At 40.1% G+C, this 21,090-nt stretch overlaps 1 protein-coding gene across 1 annotated transcript in view; it reads right to left on the bottom strand.

Moving 5' to 3' along the window:
- The window catches only part of LOC122793320 (zinc finger protein OZF-like), a 150,067-nt gene extending 142,141 nt beyond the window's left edge, over positions 1-7,926 (bottom strand). The window contains exon 1 of the mRNA XM_044061209.1: positions 7,811-7,926. Within this exon, the coding sequence (XP_043917144.1) occupies positions 7,811-7,822 (12 nt within the window). The 5' untranslated portion in view covers positions 7,823-7,926. The remainder of the gene's footprint in view (positions 1-7,810) is intronic.
- Between the last annotated feature and the right edge of the window lie 13,164 nt (positions 7,927-21,090).

Here is a 21,090-nt window from a genome sequence, read left to right as displayed (position 1 = left end):
AAGCTGCTACAGCATTTTCAAGTTTGCTAATAATTCATCCTCCTTTACGCATCACTGTAAAGCTCTGCATACCCTTCACTGGCTGGAACTCCCCCTCCACCTTTCCAACATTCAGCTTAAAACGACACACAATTATACACAAACCATTAGCCTGACCAGCTCTTACCCCTTTAATCAACATATATTTCCCTAAAAAACTCTTGGATCAGAAGACAACTTCTCACCATAAATAAACCAAATAAATCCCCTGGACAAAGCCTATACCTGTACTCAGTACTAAAAAAATTGAACTCCTTGCCTCTAACCACCAGAAATATTTCTAACCTACCCACCTTTAAATGCTCCCTAAAAGAATACTTTAGAAAATCAATAAAACCAATTCCAACAAGTGTCAGTGCAGCCAGCAAATAAATACTGAAGAAACACTAAGATATGGCTCACTTAGTATCTTCAAACTAAACTTCCAACACCGTGAAGAAAGGGAGCGACTCATGATAAAAATAACAATCCAAATTTTAATAAGAAGGATTTTCATAAAATAAGTGATTAAGTGCTTTCATCCCTCTACAGATGTGGGACTTCTTCAGAACCAAGTACCTTACAAAATACAGATTTAAATAATCCTTAAAGATAAATCACACGTATAAACCTTACCCAGTCATAATAAAACATTGATTAATAATACATAATGTAAATTCTTAAAAAGACACCAAAAAACATAATACTTAAATAAAATGGATTGTAAACTTCTAAATATATTACAAACAAAGGAAGTTAAAAACTCAAACAACATTAGCTCACAGTCAGTAAAGACTGTAACTATGGATTCTTAGTCTTTAAGGCCAAGTCCATATGGAGCACCCAGCCGTAATTGCCAGACTAGTTCTTTATATTCCAGTTTAGTTTCCCATGAGCCACCCCTTAAATCTCGTGGAATAATTTCTAATAATCCAAATAAAAACTTTGCAGTATTGCATTGCAATGCGTGTTTAAAAAGTGCATCATTCTTTTGTTTTTCCCACTCCCTTACCTTATCCACTTCCTCTCTGCAGACATTTCCTCTACCTCTTTCTCTTTTCTCCCTACTTACCTAACCTACCTGAAGACCCCCTACCTGCCCTCTTCTTATAATCCCTTCTCTCTATCCTTCTTCCTTTTATAACCATAATATGACCACCATCTGTCATACTAACACATCACTCAGTTTCACCTCACTGTCTCTAGTCATGTAATCTCTAATATTTCTTTTAAATATCTTATTAAAATTGTCTATGGTCTCTTTTATCACATACTAATCTATGTAACAAATAATATGACTAACTCATGTTACTGTTTTTCATTGCGCTCTATTTATTTAATTTATTCATTTATTTCAGTTTGATGACTGGGGAAGTCCACTGGGTCAAAAAAGAGCCTGTTTTCAGTGGTGGCCCGGGGAGAAAAGCTTCAGTAACAATGACAAACATATTAGCATATACACATACAAAGCAAGGACGTCATATAGTGATACAGCTTTATGCAGCATTCTACAATAAAAAATCTACATTCTACAATACTAATAATAAAACCTAGCAACTGTACAGTCTGAGTAATTAACAGTGAATTACAATTGAAATTTTCCATTCCACAATAATAGTAGTAAAAATCTAACAGTACAGTCTAAGGGTCAACAGTGAATTACAATTGAAAATTTATATACCACAATAATAGTAGTAAAATTTAGCAACAGTACAGTCTAAGAGTCATTAACAGTGAATTATAATTGAGCGCAAGAAATTGTTGGAAACTATTAACATTTGGAGGTTAAAGAGGAGTAGGAGGGAAAATGATGTGATGCAGAGAAGATGCAGAGAGTTAGAAGGTGGGATTTGATACAGGAGGGTCCCATGTGGGGAAGGAGTAAGGACATTCCCACTTTGAAGATAGGTAGGAATGGAGGTGGGATTTAAAGTTAGAGTGGTTATGAGTATCTCTAAGGGAGGGAGGAAGAGAGTTCCATAATTTAGCTAAGGAGCAGGATAGCAGAGAGTGTCCAGATGGCTGTAAAGGTTTGTAGATTTTGAGCAGGTTCTGATTTTCTGATGTGAGTGATTAGGAATAGAGGGGGTTAAGGAGGTGGGAAGGACAGGAGCATGGGTTAAATATGAGCTTATGGGTAGTGGTGTGTTTAAGGAAGTTCAGATAGTTGGGAAGCTCGAGCCATTGCAGTGAGTGGAGAGAGATGCAGTGATGGGATGAGTTCCTAGAGTTGGTGATGAATTTGCAGATAGTAGAGGAACATTGTAGCAGGCTTCTAATTTAGTTTGAAGGCTGAGCTGAAGATTCAAGGACAGAGGAATGCCATACATTAGGGAGGGGAGAAGGTATGCAGTGACAAAGATCTTTCTGGTGCAGGGGGTGAGATAATGGTTATGCCTATATAGGAGTCCTAATTTTTGGTGGGGTTTTTTTGTTAGTTTGGATGTGGATATCGAATTTTAGATGTTTGTCAATGATGCAGAGTAATTTGGTGTGAGGGACAATTTCAATGGTTGTGTTATTTTGGATTATGATCTTGAAGGAGTTTTTATCAATGGGAGGGTGTTTAGAGGGGGGAAAAATCATTCATTTGGTTGGGCTTGGCAGTTTTGCATCCACGTTTCAGTATTTGAGAAAGCTGACTAAGTTATCTGCAGAATGTCGGAAAGGGTGTCCATACTGGATTAGTGTAGAATTAAAGATGGATTGGTGAAAGTTGTTGATGAATATATTGAAAAGTAAGGGACCAAGGACAGAACCTTGGGTTACCCCAGTAGGGGTATATAGAAAGGAAGAGGTGGATTTTCCATTTAACAGCTTGTTGTCGTTTGGAGAGGTAACTTGTTAGCCAAGCCATGGTGGAAGGGGAGAGACTGAGGGAGGAGAGTTGTGATAGGAGTGTAGGGTAGGAGACAGTGTTGAAGGCTTTGGAAAGGTCCAGGAACAGGGTTGATATGATTTTGCTGGAGTCACGTACATGGTTAATGGACTGGAGGAAGGAGAGGAGTGCAGTGCTGGTACTGTGGCCAGGACAGAATCCATGTTGTGTGGGGGTTAGAAGTTTTTTTGTGTTAGATAAGAATCAGTTGTGAGTGAATATATTTTTCAAAAAAAATCTCTGTGGTATCCCCGAAGTCTCAAAGCAACCCACTAAACAAGTATTGTGGGTCCAAAAACAAAACAGTGAAATAAACTTCTCTGTGTGGAAGATTTTCAGTCCATATATCTCTAGTTAATCACTGTATATTAATCAGATCAGACAATAGTAGTAGAAGTAGCAAACTTAAACTCGTCTTAAGCCAAAAAATAAATAAATAAATAATTGTACAGAATTACTAAGTATTCAAAAGTCATCCAAGCAAGGCAGGCAGTCTGTTTCCAGTCGAAATTCCTTTATTAAGTACACAGACAAGTGATCCAAGTAAAACAAAAATAGAGTAATTCCTCACAAGCTTTCTAAATATATATATATATATATATATATGTATAGGTTTACTATCAAAATGTCGATCCGTACTATGAACAACGTATACTTGAAAACGGATGTTCGAAAGTGGTACCATCGGTGTCAAAAATAACAATCTAACAACGGGTTTTAACATGGGTCGAGGTAGGGGAGATGTTTGTAGTTCAGAATAACACTGAACACCTACCTCGACCCATGTTAAAACAGATTGTTTTTTTTTACATCGATGTTACCGTTTTTGAACTTCCGTTGTCGATTATACGTTATTTGACGTAGTACGGATCGACATTTTGATAGTAAACCATATATATATATATATATATATATATATATATATATATATATATATATATATACCATTTATCAGGCAAGGGAGTGGTTTATTGTGCTGTAAAACAAAGTGTTATTGGTACACATGTTAAATTCACATTGCTTCCCCCATCAGTGTGACATTCGAGCTGGTCCTGCCCTACTTAGTAGCTGTCATAATAATATAACTCGAATGTCACACTAATGGGGGAAGGGATGTGAATTTAACATGTGTACCAATAACACTATTTTATTATTATTATTTTTTTTTTTTTTACTTAAGACAAGTTTACGTTCACTACTTCTACTACCATTATCTGATCTGATTAACATACAGTGATTAACTAGAAATATATGGACTGAAAATCTTCCACACAGAGAAGTTTCTTACACTGTTTTGAATATATTTTTCCAGGACTTTTGAGAGTGAGGAAAGTATGGCAATAGGATGGAAATTAGTAGTGTCAGTGTTTTTACCACCTTTATGGAGTGGGATAATGAATGCTTGTCTCCAAAGTGAGGGAACATAAGATTCTTAGATGGACCTATTTATTATGATAGAGATAGGGAAGGCTATGCTATTGGCAGATAGTTTGAGGAAGGATGCAGGTAAACTATCTGGTGCGTTGGAGCATGATTTCAGTTGGAGGAGTTTTTATTATGTCTGTGGGCACAGGATTGAGGCTGAAGGAAGGGGTATGTGTTTTGAGATCAGAGGGGAAGGTATGGGGAGGGGGAGAAGATATTAGTGGGGGGCTGGAGAAGCTGGCAGTAAGTTTGGCTATACATTCCACAAAGAAAGTATTAAATAGAGAGGCTGTTTCCTGATCAGAGCAGTTAGTTTGGACACGGGTTGTATTTACTGCAAGGGGTGAAGGAGACAGTACACCAGAATGTTCTAGGGTTGTTAGTAAGTTCAGATTGAAGCTTAGAGTAATATTTTTTGTGGTCTCTGGTTATTAGTTTTTTCTATGCATTTGTGGAGTTGTTTAATTCTAGTAGGGTATTAGGCTGTTTATTTCTTTGGTATTGTTTCCACTTTTTGTCTCTTAGGAGCATGATCTGTTTAGTTTCCTTAGATAGCCAGGGAGAAGTTATAGCTTTAACTCTTTTGGTCCTGAGAGGAACAAGGTTATTGAGTAGGTACAGAAAAGTTTCATTAAAGTAGTTGATGGCATTGTCAAGGGGTAGAGTTCTTAAAGGTGTCCAGTCAGTTAGTTTTAGGTAGTGTGAAAATGTTTGAGGGTTGAAGTTGGACAGGTTTCGGGTTTGAATATAATGTTGTTTATGAAGGGAGGAAGGGTACCGATCAGCAAAGGCTGGTAGATGGTCACTAAGGGGGTCAGGAAGGATTTCTGAATTTGAGATTAGATTTGGATGAAAGACTAAGACCCAGTCAATGATGGAGTCGGAGGTTCCATCTTTGTTTGGCCTGGCAGGGGAATTTATTGGCTGGGTGAAGTTAAAGAGGTTGTTTGTTTGGGTAGGAGATTGAGAATTAATGGTGGCCCAGTTAATGTTTACTTCGCCTAGGATGATGGTTTTGTTTTTAATGTTAGAGGAGAACCAGGAGATAATGTCTTCTAGTACTGGGATGTTATTACCTGCAGGGATTAAACAGCAGCTATGCATATGGACTTATATTTGTTCAATTTTAAGAGAACTGTGGTTAATTCAGAGTTGGCAGATGTTGGAGTGGGAGTATTGTATGGGGTAAACGACTAGGTGGAAGAGAAGATTATGGCTGCACCAACTCCTTTTTTATTGGGCCTATCGTTATGAATCATATGGTAGCCGGGTGGCAGGATTTCATTATCTTTTATGTGTGGTTTAAGCCAAGTTTCTGAGATGGCAGCTATGTCTGGCTGGTTGTGGATAAGCCAGGCATGTAGGTTAGGAATTTTATTATGGAGACTTTGGGCGTTAATTGTGGTAATGTGAATGGTCTTGGGGGTGCAAAGGGATAATGGAGGGGTAGAGGAAATGGATCCGGGGTTGGTGGGCCTGGGATGGGGTGAATGTCACCAGAAAGAGAGAGACAGATGTGATCTAGTATGAGGGTGATAAAGTCTAATGTGGAGGGGGAGTATGACAGGAGATAGGTGGAGTATTTGTTAGGAAGTGGGGAGGGTATGGTACTCTACTAAAAAAATATGTTCTAGGTTTTTCTCATTACAGAATTTTTTCACTCCTGTGTTTTGTAGCGTGACACGATAGTTTGTGATTTAAAATATCTGTAATTGATTTTTTTAAATATTTTGATTGTGCAGCTTTTCTCCCAGGCCTCCAATGAAAATCTTTCTGGCCGTGCCAGACTTTTCTGGTAAACAAATGTAAAGTAAATAAATAAGCTTTAAATACCGGATATATGCCAATAAATTGTATGAAGCAAATGACACTGTTTGGGTGTTAATAACTCTGATCAATGAGACAAACATTACAGCAGGATTTTTTTTCCTGAAAAAGAAAGAAGAAAGAAATACAACAAAGGCAGTGTTGACCTGCTTCTTTAGAATTATTTATAGCAGTTCACTGTACACTGAATTATGTGTGGCTATTAACTAATACTTGTGATTAATTTCTACATATTATGTTTAATTCTCACAGTTAATTCAAGAGGTTAATAGGCACCACCCAAATGAACACTACTTTATTTTATTTTGTTTACTGGGGTAAAGCACTGAGGAAATTTGACCATTTGCAGGAAGTTTGGGTCACATGCACAGTAACAACAGTAAACAACATTAAAGGTACAACAAATTATACAGTATAGTGACATAATGTAAAAAAATATACACATATTTAAACAAAGGTTTAAAAAGGAGTGGAAACAGGAGAATACAATATGTAATACTTATAGGTGAGGTAAATGTGGTCCATCAAAACAACCGACACTATATACAAGTATGGGGGCAACTGTAGCCAAGAAGAGAGTATAAACTGTAGAATATTAAGTCTGTAATAGAAAAGCTAAGAACAGGATAAGTGGATATTAGGTACATAGCAAAGAATGGCGAGGACATAGGTTCATAGGTTCATACTAGGCTACCTGCCCTAGGGCATTTATAAGCCTAGCCAGAGTATGTTTGGCTTTCGCCACCCATTTTAAATTAATTTTGCTATGCCCTTTTTTTAGGTAGGGAAGCAGAGGGTAAGGCTTTTTACATTGGGGAAGTTAGGAGAGAGGGTTTCCAGGATGAATGTAATTGTGCAACCATGTGAGTTAGGTGACATGGCCAGTGTTCTGACATGTGAAATTACAGTGTTCGTATTGTTGAACTAACATCTGAATTGTTTGCAGTATCTGATTTCTGTAAGGTCAGGTGGCAAAGTTTGTCATAAAATGTAAATTACCCGTTAAATCTACACTTATCGTTAGTTTTTCAGTGTTTTTAAGTTCGGAATCATACCTTAGAAGAAAATAAATCTAGAACATACTATAGAGCTATACATAGGTAGTATGAAACAGTTGTGCTTTACATGAAAGGGAAAGTTATACATTCACTTAGGCAAGTCACACTTTTATGCCCTACAAGAATTGGCTACTGTTGAATAATAAACATTAATGCAACTCCTAACAGCAATAAATCAGTAGGCTATATAATTCAAACTCCATTTTTAAAACAAAGGTAGGAGCACTCCGTTTTCTTTTTGTTTCATTACCAGGAAATATTACTTCAAAACAAATAGATTCCATCCACCTCAAATCACATCACAGTATACTTAACATTTCTAAATGGAGTTTCATGACCCTGGTTCAGTCACTATCAGTACAAACTGCAGAGTTCAAAGAGCCTAACAGTTCAGGATTGGACATACAACAGACATTTATTTTAAACTAGTTCCCTGTGCAGCTCTCTGTAATTAATAATTCTTTACCTTCAGTTTCATGTTCACATCCCAGTACAAACCTCAGTATTTACAGCCACAATCTCTGCTGTATGCACCACTTGGTATTAGAACAATGGTCATCCATACACAGAAAGCAAGTTTTCATGTCAGCTCAAAAGTTCTTACCTCCAGCTTCATTGTCTCCTAAGTCCAGCCACGAGTCACAGAACACACACGCTTTAAGAAGTGTAAGAACAGCTGTTTGTAAGGGACATATCGAGGAGAACACACATGACTTTTTTTTTTTTTTTTTTTTTGGTTACACAGCCCAACTAGTTCCTTGTAAACAAGCACTTCCTGTGTGTCCATCTCTCAAATGTTTCCCCATGTGCCCATGTGTCTGTTAATGATCTGATTAATATTAATGAGATAATGCTATGAGATACAGCAGTAGGAAAGGTTTTGTTAAAATATTTAATAAGATGGGCTGGTACATCTGGCTTTCTGCAACATGGCTAGCAATTGAGAGTAACGACACTGCACCAATTCATTGTACTTTGGTAAGCTGATCAATGCAGGATTCCTACACTTTGAATTATATATGACATAATGACTGTGGCAGCAGAAGGAGGCAGTTTGTCTGTCTAGTCTGCTGACTTTGGTGTATCAAACATAAAATTGCTGGTTTCTCACATGCAAGGTTTCCCATCCTCTTATAGCTTTACATTTACTTTTGTTCTAGTGCTTTCTTTATTGCTACACAGCCCTGTCTTCTAATTTTAATATGTTTGCAGTCATTTTAAGGTATTCTACTAGAGATAAGGTTAAAAATGTATGTAAAATAAAATAAAATATAATAAAAAAAAAACACTTTTGTTGGCAGATAACATTTTCCCACACAGTGTGCATATTTTTTATTAGTTAATCTGCAAGTCCTATTGATATGACAGCTTAAGACTGTGGCTGAGATTCAGAAAGCATATTGCTATCACCCCTTTCTGGGTAATGCCAAAGTGTCCAATAATGCAAAAGCAATGCAGTGACATTCACAGACATGATAAAGCCATATAGGGCAACATCTCATTATCAAGTATCTAACTGAGCTCTCTACAGTGCTCCCCTTGCCAGATCATGTAACACAAACACACACATACACACAAACACACACACACACAAACACACACACACACACACACACACACACACACACACACACACACACACACACACACACACACACACACACACACACACAAAACCATGCACATACCCATATGCATGTGCAGAGCTTTGCAATGCTTAACTGCCATGGGACTAACAGCCCCCACACCTGCCATAAAACCGAATGGGTGTACACCATGAAAAGATGGAGTACACTTTTCTATTTCACATCTGGAAGTGCATATGGCTATTTAGCATTAGCTTAGTCCCTGGCCTGCCAAATTTGCATGTGGCCTTTGCCAGCAAGACCAGTATAACACTACAGACCAGAATCACCTTACTATATTGGTCTCTGAGTCAGAAACCTGTATCACAGTGTACAAACCTGTTCAAAACAGGTGTGTGCCCTTCAATATGAGTTTCTGAACCCCATCCTGTATTTCTCACCATTGTCTTGGTCCTCATAAGAATCATATTTTGCCTATCTCATGCATTCTTGAATTCAGTCACTTCCTCTTCAGTAAAGCTGCTTTACTCAGCCTCAACCCTTTCTGTGAAATAATACTTCATAATATCTCCCTTGAGACACTTAACCTATACCCTGTGATCACATATATCTCTTTATTCAAGTACAGTACTTATTTGTGTTCCTGCAGTACTTATTATTTATATCGCTAGAGAGCACATATGTTTTGTGTGCATATTTATGTGAACATGCCTTTGTATTTGAGCAACAAAATACTTGCTCAGCAGAGCTCCTCACCACACGTATCAATGCTTACTGTATGTGGGTTATTAAGGCCAAATACAGACAGTAATCATTTTGGACTCAATGGTTTCCCATGAGGTACCTGAAAGTGTATTTATTTATCTATGTATTTATTTATTTATTTGACATTTGTTAACCAGGTTAGACCAACTGGGCAGAAGCCCTTTTTCAGCGGTGGACCAAAGAGAAAAGCTTCAAGTAGTACATGTAACAAAAGTAATCCAATGACAAAGTGAAACAATAACATCTAGAGTTAACTGAGTATGACAACTAGTCAGAGAAAAAACATGCTAGAGCAGATACAGTGACTTAAAACATTGAGGTTCAGAAGTACTACACAGCACTAACAAAAAAAACTAAAATATTGGTCACATGCATGCAAAAAATAAAGTGAACAGATAAATTATAAATGTACACTATATACAGGAGATAATTCCAAGGCACAAATCACTATCCAAGTCTACAAAGCTGTAGGTCAAGAGAAGAGCTGACTATTAATAGATATGTCAGAGATCACAGAAGTGGTTGCTGCAGGAGTATTAGGCAAGTATAAGTGGATGGGAAGATAGGATTAAGTTCTGTGATTGCATTAGCATGACCCTGATTTCTGAAGGGTATCCTTTAAAACTGTTTTAAAATAACTTGGGTTCGGGATCAATCTAACACTAAGCAGTAGTTTATTCCAGGCATTTGCATGTTATGTTATCCCTTACCTTAGTTCATCAAGTCTACATATTAAACTTTTATAGTCCTTATTAACTTATGTCTGCTTAACTGAGTTAGTCTGCCACTTTTCCTTTGCTCTTTAAAAGCTGTAAATTCAATTTAAGTAACAGCTTGCTTCTGTTTATACTATGTATTAAAAAAGACTTAGAGCTTTCCCATGCATTTGTATATTTTGACATTGTTCTTGAACCTATCAAAACACAGGCAGGCTGCTCTAATTATCAGCCACTTCTCCATTAAAAATATTTCCTCAATTGTGTCTTTTGAAACTTCTACCTTGCACCTTTAGATTTTTTTCTTCCATGTCTCAGTGCAAAGATACTACATTTTTTTACTAATTTTGTGACATACTGATTTAAAATCTCTGTTAAATCTAAGTAGGTAGGTAATTTGCAAGTATACATGATTTTGCTTTATTAATTTTGTGAAGTACTGGTTTAAAAGCATTGCTAAATCTAAGTAACCAATATCTTCAGCATCTTCCTGGATTTACTACTAAGATTATATTTCAAACAATTTGATTATATTTTCCTGACATTACCTTAATAGTGTGAAGCCATGCCTCTGGTCCAGTACTTTACCACCTTCTAAATGTCTTAATAATTCTTGCATTCTGAAGTAATTCCATAACTTTGTCTATTACTTCATCATCATTACAATCGTCGTCAGCCCACCCTTTTCCCAATGTTTACCTGGGGTCAGAGTGTTGTGTCAACTGTCATCTCTTCTAATTACTCAGAGCCATTTTCCTACATTCTTCCCAAGTCACTCCCAGCTGCCTCAGGTCTTCCCTAATGCAGGCCCTCCATTTGTTGGTAAGACACCATTGTCTCCTCTTGAATTCTTCCTGTTCCTTCAAAATCTACTTTGTCAAATCCCCTTTTGTTTTCCTGCACATGTGACTGAACCAACATAATGTTTTCTCCTTGATCTTCTTGGTAAATGGTGCTACTCTGGGATTTGCTTTTGATGCTGTTATTTTTTCATTTGCCCCACAGAGCTTTCCCTGCCTTCCCTGCTCAAGTTTCCCTGCAATACAATGTATAATTAATTTGTAATTAAAATACAATTTGAATTAATTTATCAATAAATATACCTTTGCTTGTTACTTATAATTCCTAAATATTGCATGTTTATTTTTAATGTTTGGTGTATATCATTTGACAACCACAGACTTTTTTCTCCCACTTATTTGTTTTGCATACCACTCTAAAAATATTTATTACACATCTCACCTCTAGAACTGGTTAAGGGTCTATAGCTAATATCTCACCAGCTATGCATTAAGCTTGATAACTTTCTATTTTTTAGTTGTGACGTCTTTCATGTAGATCCAAGTAATACCACTTGTTTTACTTGCAGATTTCTTTTATCTTATCTGATAGGCCTGTCCCATGATACTTTTCATAGGATCATAGGAAGTTACTAGGCTATTGACCCTGAGGGCCCTATAAGCCTAGCCAAGAGTTTAGCCCATGTTTAGGCAAGTCAGCACCCAAAACCCCTGCCCAGCAGGGACACAGATGGAATCCCAGGGGTGTATTTTCTGTTTCCCATCCAGTTATCTAGGTTGAGCTTAAAAAGGGATAATGAGGTACTCTGCTTGACGTGGAGAGGGAGTCTATTCCACAGATAAGGAAGTTTCTGGGACACAAATCTGTTCCGCCAACAAGTCCTATTGCTGTCACAGACCAGGTTGAGGTTGTGCATGCGGTTTACTCGAGTGGAGCTTGACTTGCAGATTTGCAGCAGTCCCATCAAGGCGGGGTCTGAGATTGCTTTGTATGCCAGACAGAGGTCACCTCTGAGGAGTCTGTATGAAATTGAGTAGAGGGACAGGGCTTTTAGCCTATCTGTGTAGGGTAGATGTTTGAGGCCCTGGATTCGGGTCTATATTAGAACATCGAAGTTTCAGAACTTCGAATGTTCTAATATCAACCCCTATTCAGCGAAAGCTGAAAACAGCGAAGTGACAGAAAACCAAATTCTTTCCTAGGGAAAGAATTTGGTTGTCCGTTCCTGTCGCTTCGCTATTTTCAGCACTGTGGTGGAAAGTTACAGGTCGGGTTCAGGTAAGTGTGCGATTGTGTGGACGTGAGGGTTAGGGCGGGTTAAGTGAGTTAGGGTTAGGGCACAGGTCAGGTAAGTGCGCAAATGTGTGGACATGAGGGTTAGGGCGAGGTAGATGAGTTAGGGTTAGGGCGTGGGTGAGGTGTGTGTGTGATAGTGACAGACCTTAGGGTTAGGGTTTGGGTTAAGGTAAGTGGGTAGATAGTAGTGTATGCACAGTTTAGTGTAGGGTTAGATGTAGGATTTTAGGTATGTGTGTGGATTGCTGTTTGTTTGGTGTGCATGTGTTTTGGTACAGCAAATGTTTTCCCTAGGAAAAAATTTGCTGTTCTGTATGTTCGATGTTTTTAGCACTCACTGAATAGGGGTCGATATTAGAACATTCAAAGTTCTGAAACTGTGATGTTTTAATATAAACCCCTGGATTCCCCTGGTGAAGAACCTCTGTGATCTCACCAGCTGCAGCATGTGCTTTGCGAGGTACATGCCAAAGGGGTCATTGTACTCAATAATTGGCCTTGTAAGGAAGAATACAGGGATGTTATGACCTCCTTGTCCCTGGATGAGATACCCTTACTTATGAGGTGGGCTATGTAGAAAGCTTTCTGTACAATGGAAGCAACATGGTTGTCAAAAGTCAGGTTCCTACCCACCTGGCTGCCCAAATCCCTCATGCCTGATTGTGTGTTTAGGACATTGTTATTAATGTGATAATATGTGGGGACATCACTCTCACCAAAGGGGATGATGATGCCATTTTTAGCATTCAGTTTGACTCCATGTTTCTGGCACTAGTCATTTGTTTGGGTGAGATTCTCTTGGAGGATGTGCACATCACTTGGGGAATTGATGACTGCATCCAGCTTGCAGTCATCTGCAAACCTGGTCAGCCATAGCCCACTTGTTTTGGCCTACACCTCAGAAAAATATATCACAAACAACAGAGGCCCCAAGACCGATCCCTGGGGTATGCCACTCCTTACAGGCCTACTGCTTGAGGTGGCTTCCCCTATTTTGATTATGTGGGTTCTACCAGTAAGCCAGTTTACTACCCATCTGGTAACATATGGATTGATACCTAGTTGAGAAAGCTTACCTATTATGCCCGAGTGAGGAACAGTGTCAAAGGCTTTGGCCAGGTCAAGGTAGGCAGTTTGCACCATCTTCCACTCATCCATGGCTTTGGTGACTGTCTCAAAGAGCTCGACCAGTTTTAACAGACATGACCTCCCCTTAACAAAGTTAAACTGTGTGGGGACAAGTGTTTGGAGGTTGCCAATGTCCTTGTTAATGAGGTCCATGATAATCCGTTCCATGGCCTTGCAGATCAGGCTAGTTAGGCTGATGGGTCTATAATTTCCCAGATCGGTGGACGCTCCACATTTGTGTAAAGGCATGACAGTGGCTGTCCTTCAATCAGCTGGGAAAAGCTGGTACTCGAGCTTTGGTTGAATAGGGTGCCTAATGGTGCTGCGAGTTCATGCCTGAGGTCATGTAGGATGCAGCCTGGGATGTTGTTGGGTCCCATGGAGGCTGTATGTTTTCCCTTTGAGAGGGCAGTGATCTGTTCCCTAGAGATAAGGGGAGGGAGGCAGGTACTAGGGATGTCCTGATTTACTGATGGGGGGACAGAGGAGTGAAGTCTTCACTAAATCTGTCAGCCAGTAGGTGGGCTATATCTACAACATTTGTTTATGTGGTGTCCTTGACCACCAGTTCTAAACAGATCTGGGTGCTTTTTTTGAGATTGCGGACATATATGAAGAAGGCCTTATGATGTGTCCAATTTGGACTCGAACCTGACTTTACAGGATTTCACTAGTGCTCTTATTTGCTTGTTTAGTCTAAGGAGAGATTGCTTCCAATTGGGCACCTGCTCCTTCTTGGTCCTGGACAGCAATTTTACCTTTATTATACAGTTTATTTATTGCAGATGCACACCAGACAGGTTTACTCTTCCTTGTGGAGGATGGTTTTGTCCTGTCAGGTATTCCTGATTCCATGCATCTATAGAAATGCTTGTATAGTACTTTGTTGTAGATTTGGACATTGGTGCCATTTACTACAGAGGGGGAGGGGGCTGTGAAACTGTTTGTGCCATCACTCAGGAGAATGTAATCAGCTTTGGAAAAGTTTTTTGTTTGACCCTAGCTAGAGGGGGTCAGGGGAGATGGTGACTTCAATAGTGACCACTTTATGGTCAGATCTTACCAGGGAGGGTGATACTGTAGTGGTGCTGCGGTGGTTACTCATGTTGGTTAATACCAAGTCCAAGATATTATCACATCTTGTGGGGGTATACTAGCTGTTCCAATGCATTTGCATTGATAAAATTGAGGAATCTCTGGGCATTTGTGTTCTGGCTTGAGTCATTTTTCCAATCTATGTTTGGGTAGTTAAAGTCACCCAGGATCATGGTAAAGGGTTGAATCTTGATAGATTCAAACAGGTCCAGATAGATGGAGTGGGCATCGTGTCAAATCTGGAGGCTTGTAGCTAGTTATGATTTGAATAGGGGTCTTCTCAACAGTTAACTAAACCTAGATTGTCTCCTGTGTGTCATACTGTTTCATCAGCCTGGAGGTGTGTGTCTCTTTCATATATACTGAAACACCACCCCCTTTGGCTTTGCTGCCCACAGTTTGGGGTCTGAATGTATGATAGGATGAGTAACCAAGTAAGGCTGGCGTGCACTCAGCAGCTTTGAACCAAGTTTCTGTGACTGCACAAATATCAGAATCTTCCTGGGTTAAGAATGCTTGCAATGAGAGCAGTTTCATGTTTAGACTCCTAGTGTTTAGCAGCATGACCTTTAATTTGCATTTTGTTGAAATTGTTATGTTGGTAGTAGTGATCTCATGACTTTTCCCTAAAAAAGGCACTGTGGGGAAGGCAAGGACCATTGCCAGAAGCCCAAGTGAGACAGATGCAGGCCACCTCTAGCAAAGCATCGTGGTCTGTCGATTATATCTTCCCAGGCTGTCAGGTACTGGATTCCCCTGGAATGACATGAGTAACTAAGCCAATTGTTAGTCAGTCATTTTATGTTTGCATTGAGGCATCATTCTGGGTGACTGTAGAATGCTGCTTAAGGCTAGGGACATGCCTGCCTGGGACACATATTCAGTGAGTTCAATCATATCTCTCTTCATATAGTCAAGGGAGGTACGTCTCAAGTCATTCACACCAACATGAACTATGACAGAGTCATAACAGTACCTGTTGACAGACTTAAGTGCATGAGTTATATGGTGGATTCTAGCACCTGACAAGCAACTTACCGTGACTTTCTCTTTGTCTAGCCTGATGAGGGACACATCTGTGTGTCTCAAGATAGTCTCCTATGACTAGTATGTTAGGTTTGTGGCTTGTCCTTAGAGGCTAAGAGACACAGGTGTGTGGTGCTTGGTGCTGTGGGTTGTGATGTGCATGTGTGTTTTTGCCTTTGAGGTCTCTTTTGTTTAGGTATGTTTTTGTTGACAACCTCCGCATATATGGGAGGGTGCTGTACAGGTGTGCGTGGTGTTAGAGGTGTGGTGTTTGTAGTGTTTGTGCAGACAACCTTCTCAGTACCAGATGTACTGTCTTGTTATTGAGACAGCAGAGATTCTGAGTTATTAATGTAATTGCATCTCTTACATTTTTATTTATTGACATTTGTTTACCAGGAAGGTCTACTGGGCAAGAACCCATTTTCAGTGGAGGCCCAGGAAGAAAAGCTCCAATTACATATTAAATTACATTACATTTAGCACCTGAGTTAAAAAATTTCTAACAGTACAAAAATATAAGGAGACAATGACAAAAATAAGAAAAACATTTTAAACAAAGAATTAAAGTCAAGTAAAGTCTGTTTTGTTACAAAGATGATAATGACCTTGATGGGTTGACAAGTTAACATAGCAATGATAAATTGTAGATGGGTTACAGGATTAAGTTATGAAAAAGTTATGGGGTAGAAGGCCTAGGTAAGGACAAAGGAGATGTTAAGGAGAAATTCAGGAAGATATGGTTAATTCATCTGAAGAAATTATAATATTGAGATTGGAAGGTAGGAAGAAGCAGTACTGGGGATGGGGAAGAGGGGTTAGGTTATGGCACTAGTCTGGGTGGTACAGTTACAGATCCAGTTGGAGAGGAGACGTTTGTGTAGGGCATTTTTGAAGTTAAAGGGTTGTTGTATAGAGTGAACATAAGAGGGGAGATTGTTCCAGGATCTGTCAGTTGTCCAGCTATATAGGCATTTACCAGCAGAAAGGTTTGCTTTGTGGAATTGCAGTAGATTCTGGTTTTCAGATCGAAGAGACCTAGGAGGAGAATAAGGGGAGAATAGGGAGCTGAGGCAGTCTTGGGGCTTGTAAATACGTTTATGGGATGTAGTAACCTGAAGGAGTGATAAATAATGTGGGAATTCAAGCCATTGGAGATTTCTCAGAGCTCTACAGTGATTGGTAGAATGACGGGTGTTAGAGGCAAATTTAGAAATTTTATTATAGCAGGATTCAAGTTTTTGTTTCAGGGATGACTGGAGGTTGGTCAGTAAGGGGGCTCCATATGTTAGGAGGGAAGCAAGTAGGAGAGAGCTAATGTTTGTTTGGTTGGTATGGAGAGGAATGTATTGTGCCTGTAAAGTAGACAGTTTTTTTTATGGGTTTTTGATATACTGCATTGTATATGTAAATTGAATTTTAGATTTTCATCAAGGGGGAGGAGCATAGGGTAACATACAAGAGTGGAGGAAGATGCACACAGGTGGATCATATCCTATGTAGGAGGCCAGTCTGAAGGAGATAGTAGACTGTAAAGTGGTGACGGGAAAGTGTAGTTAAGCAGCATAGAATGGTGGTCTGTAGGATGATGGTGATCAAGAAGAGGAGGAGTGTGAAAGCAGTGCCAAGGATTAAATGGTGGAAGTTAAAGGGTGATTGTGAGGTGGAGTTCAGGGAAGAGTTAAGACAGGCACTGGGGAGCAGTGAAGAGTTACCGAATAGCTGGGTTACTACAGCAGAGCTAGTAAGGGAGACTGCTAGAAAGGTGCTTGGTGTGACATCTGGACAGAGGAAGGAGGACCAGGAGACATGGTGGTGGAATGAGGAAGTACAGGAGAGTGTACAGAGGAAGAGGCTGGCAAAGAAGTGGGATTGTCAAAGAGATGAAGAAAGTAGACATGAGTATAAGGAGATGAGGCGCATGGCAAAGAGAGAGGTGGCGAAGGATAAGGCATATGGAGAGTTGTATGAAAGACTGGACACTAAAGAGGGAGAAAAGGACCTGTACCGGTTGGCTAGACAGAGGGACAGAGCTGGGAAAGATGTGCAGCAGGTAAGGGTGATAAAGGATAATGAGGGAAACATACTCACAAGTGAGGAGAGTGTTGAGTAGATGGAAGGAGTACTTTGAGGGGCTGATGAATAAAGAGAATGAGAGAGAGAGAAGGTTGGATGATGTGGGGATAGTGAATCAGGAAGTGAAGCAGATTAGCAAGGAGGAAGTAAGGACGGCTATGAAGAGGATGAAGAATGGAAAGGCTGTTGGCCCAGATGACATACCAGTGGAAGTATAGAGGTGCTTGGGAGAAATGGCAGCAGAATTTTTAACCAGATTGTTTAATGAAATTTTGGAAAGTCAGAGGGATGCCTGAGGAGTGGAGAAAGTGTTTTGGTACCTATCTTTAAGAATAAGGGTGATGTGCAGAGCTGCAGTAACTACAGAGGGATAAAATTGATCAGTCACAGCTTGAAGTTATGGGAAAGAGTAGTGGAAGTTAGGTTAAGAAGGGAGGTAATGATTAGTGATCAGCAGTATGGTTTCATGCCAGAAAAGAGCACGACAGATGCAATGTTTGCTCTGAGAGTGTTGTTGGAGAAATATAGAGAAGGTCAGAAGGAGTTGCATTGTGTCATTTTGGACTTAGAGAAAGCATATGACAGGGTGCCTAGAGAGTTGTGGTATTGTATGAGGAAGTCGGGAGTGGCAGAGAAGTATGTAAGAGTGGTACAGGATATGTACGAGGGTAGTGTGACAGTGGTGAGGACTGCAGTGGGAGTGACATATGTTTAATGTGGAGGTGGGATTACATTAAGGATCAGCTCTGAGCCCTTTCTTATTTGCAGTGGTGATGGACAGGTTGACAGATGAGATCAGACAGGAGGCCCCATGGACTATGATGTTTGCAGATGACATTGTGATCTGTAGTGAGAGTAGGGACCAGGTTGAGGAGACCCTGGAGAGGTGGAGATATGCTCTAGAGAGGAGAGGAATGAAGGTCAGCAGGACGAAGACAGAATATATGTGTGTAAATGAGAGGGAGGGTAGAGGAATGGTGAGGATGCAGGGAGTAGAGTTGGTAAAGGTGGATGAGTTTAAGTACTTGGGATCAACAGTTCAGAGTAATGGTGAGTGTGGAAGAGAGGTGAAGGAGAGAGTACAGGCAGGATGGAGTGGGTGGAGAAGAGTGTCAGGAGTAATTTGTGACAGACAAGTACCTGTAAGAGTGAAAGGGAAGGTCTACAAGAGGGTAGTGAGACCAGCTATGTTATATGGGTTGGAGACAGTGGCACTGACAAAAAGGCAGGAGTCAAAGCTGGATGTGGCAGAGTTAAAGATGTTAAGATTTGTGCTAGGTGTGATGAGGGTGGACAGGGTTAGGAATAAGTATATTAGAGGGTCAGCTCAAGTTGGACAGTTTGGAGACAAAGCAAGAGAAGCGAGATTATGTTGGTTTGGACATGTGCTGAGGAGGGATAGGATCATAGGTTCATAGGTTGGTACTAGGCTATCGGCCCGAGGGCCTATGCAAGCCTAGACATAACAATTCCTAAATTCCCTGAATATTTCTTCCCACAATATTTACTTCTCTGGGCCCCTGTCTAGCAGGGTGACTGACATGATCCCCGGGGTGAATTTCCTATCTCCCATCCAATCATCAAGGCTCCTTATGAAGAGGGCCAATGAGGCGCTCTGCTTGACATGTATGGGTAGCCTATTCCAGAGTATAGGGAGTCTCTGGGTCAGGAACCTATCCCTCCAGCATGTTTTGTTCATTGTGATGACAAGGTTTTAGAGTAGTGGATGATGGGTATATTGGGAAAAGGATGCTAAGGATGGAGCTGCCAGGTAAGAGGAAAAGAGGAAGGCCTAAGATAAGGCTTATGGATGTGGTGAGAGAGGACATGCAGGTGGTTGGTATGACAGAGCAAGATGCAGGGGACAGGAAGAAATGGAAACAGATGATTTTCTGTGGTGATCCCTAAAGGGAACAGGAAGGAGGAGGAGAAGGAGGAGGAGGAGAAGGAGAAGGAGTCTGTTAATGATGGTGTTTTTTTGGAGTAAACTACATTAGCTTAGTTTTTTTCGCATTGAGGGAGAGTGTTTTTGTGAAGCCAAGTCTCAATGGTTGTGAAGGCAGTTTGGGTCAATTATTGTGAAGTAGTGAGGTTAGGTGCAGAGCAGACTATTGTTGAGTCATCTGCTTACTGGACCAGGGAGGTATGGGGTAATGGTAGGTAAAGGTTATTTATGAATACGTTAAAAAGAAGGGGACCTAAGATGGATCCTTGTGGGACACCAGTAGGGTTTTGGAGATAGAAGGAAATTGAATGTTGCCATTTGACAGCATGTTGCCTGTCTGAGAGATTGCTTCTGAACCAATTTAGGGTGTGTGAAGAAAGGCCTATGGAAGAAAGTTGAGAGAGGAGTATGGAATGAGAAATGGTGTCAAAAGCTTTTGAAAGGTCTAGAAATAGGGCAGATGCTATTGAGCCAGTGTCACGTATTTTATTAATGGTGTCCATGAAGGATTTTAGTGCTGTAGATGTGCTGTGGCCGGGTTGGAATCCATGCTAGGTGGAGGAGAGGATGTTATTGCAGAGCAAATAGTTGATTGTTTTTGGACACGTTTCTCAAGAATTTTAGATATTGGAGATAGAAGAGCTATAGGTCGAAAGTTAGAAATATCAGAAGACGGACCACCTTTGTGGAGTGGAAGGATAATGTCTTTTTCAAACAGAAGGGACATAAGATTCTTGGATAGATCTATTAATTAAGATGCTGATGGGATATGCTATTGCATCTGCAGCTATTTTAAGGAATTTGGCAGGCATATTGTCAGCTAAATTGGAATAAGGTTTAAGTTTTAACAACAGTTTCTTAATACACGAAGTAGGGATGGAAGAATTGATCTAAAAAAACTAAGGGTAATGCTGCTCAATGCCATAAGTCTCAACCTCAAGATGCATGCACTCGAAGCCCTTCTCAGTATGGAGAACATCGATGTCTGTGCTGTGACTGAAACCTGGTTCAAGGCTCCCGAGAGCACCCCGGCACTATCAGGCTTTACCTCATATCATGCATTCCGGCCCCAAAATCCGGACAACACCAAGAAAGGAGGGGGGGTGTCTATATTCATCAAGAACACCCACACCTCAAGGTTGGTGGCAACGCACGATGCATCGGAGACCATCCAGGTGCAATTAACCATAGGCAAGACTGCTGTGCAATTTGTAGCATGTTACAGGCCACCCTCTCAATCTCAGGATCCTCACATAGCTTTCCTGAAAACACTGGAGGGGATAAATGTATCTCCAAACACCATCATACTAGGTGATTTCAACTACCCGAATATAGACTGGGATCACTACTCAAGCCCCAACACTCTAGCCCAAAGGTTCCTAGAGTTCATAAACTCAAATGCCATGGAACAACTAGTCACCATCCCCACAAGAGGAGATAACATACTAGA

This window comes from Protopterus annectens, chromosome 2.part0 (assembly GCF_019279795.1).
Source record: "Protopterus annectens isolate FY-2018-M chromosome 2.part0, PAN1.0, whole genome shotgun sequence".
Taxonomy (NCBI): Eukaryota; Metazoa; Chordata; order Ceratodontiformes; family Protopteridae; genus Protopterus; species Protopterus annectens.
This window is presented reverse-complemented; position numbering and strand designations above follow the sequence as displayed.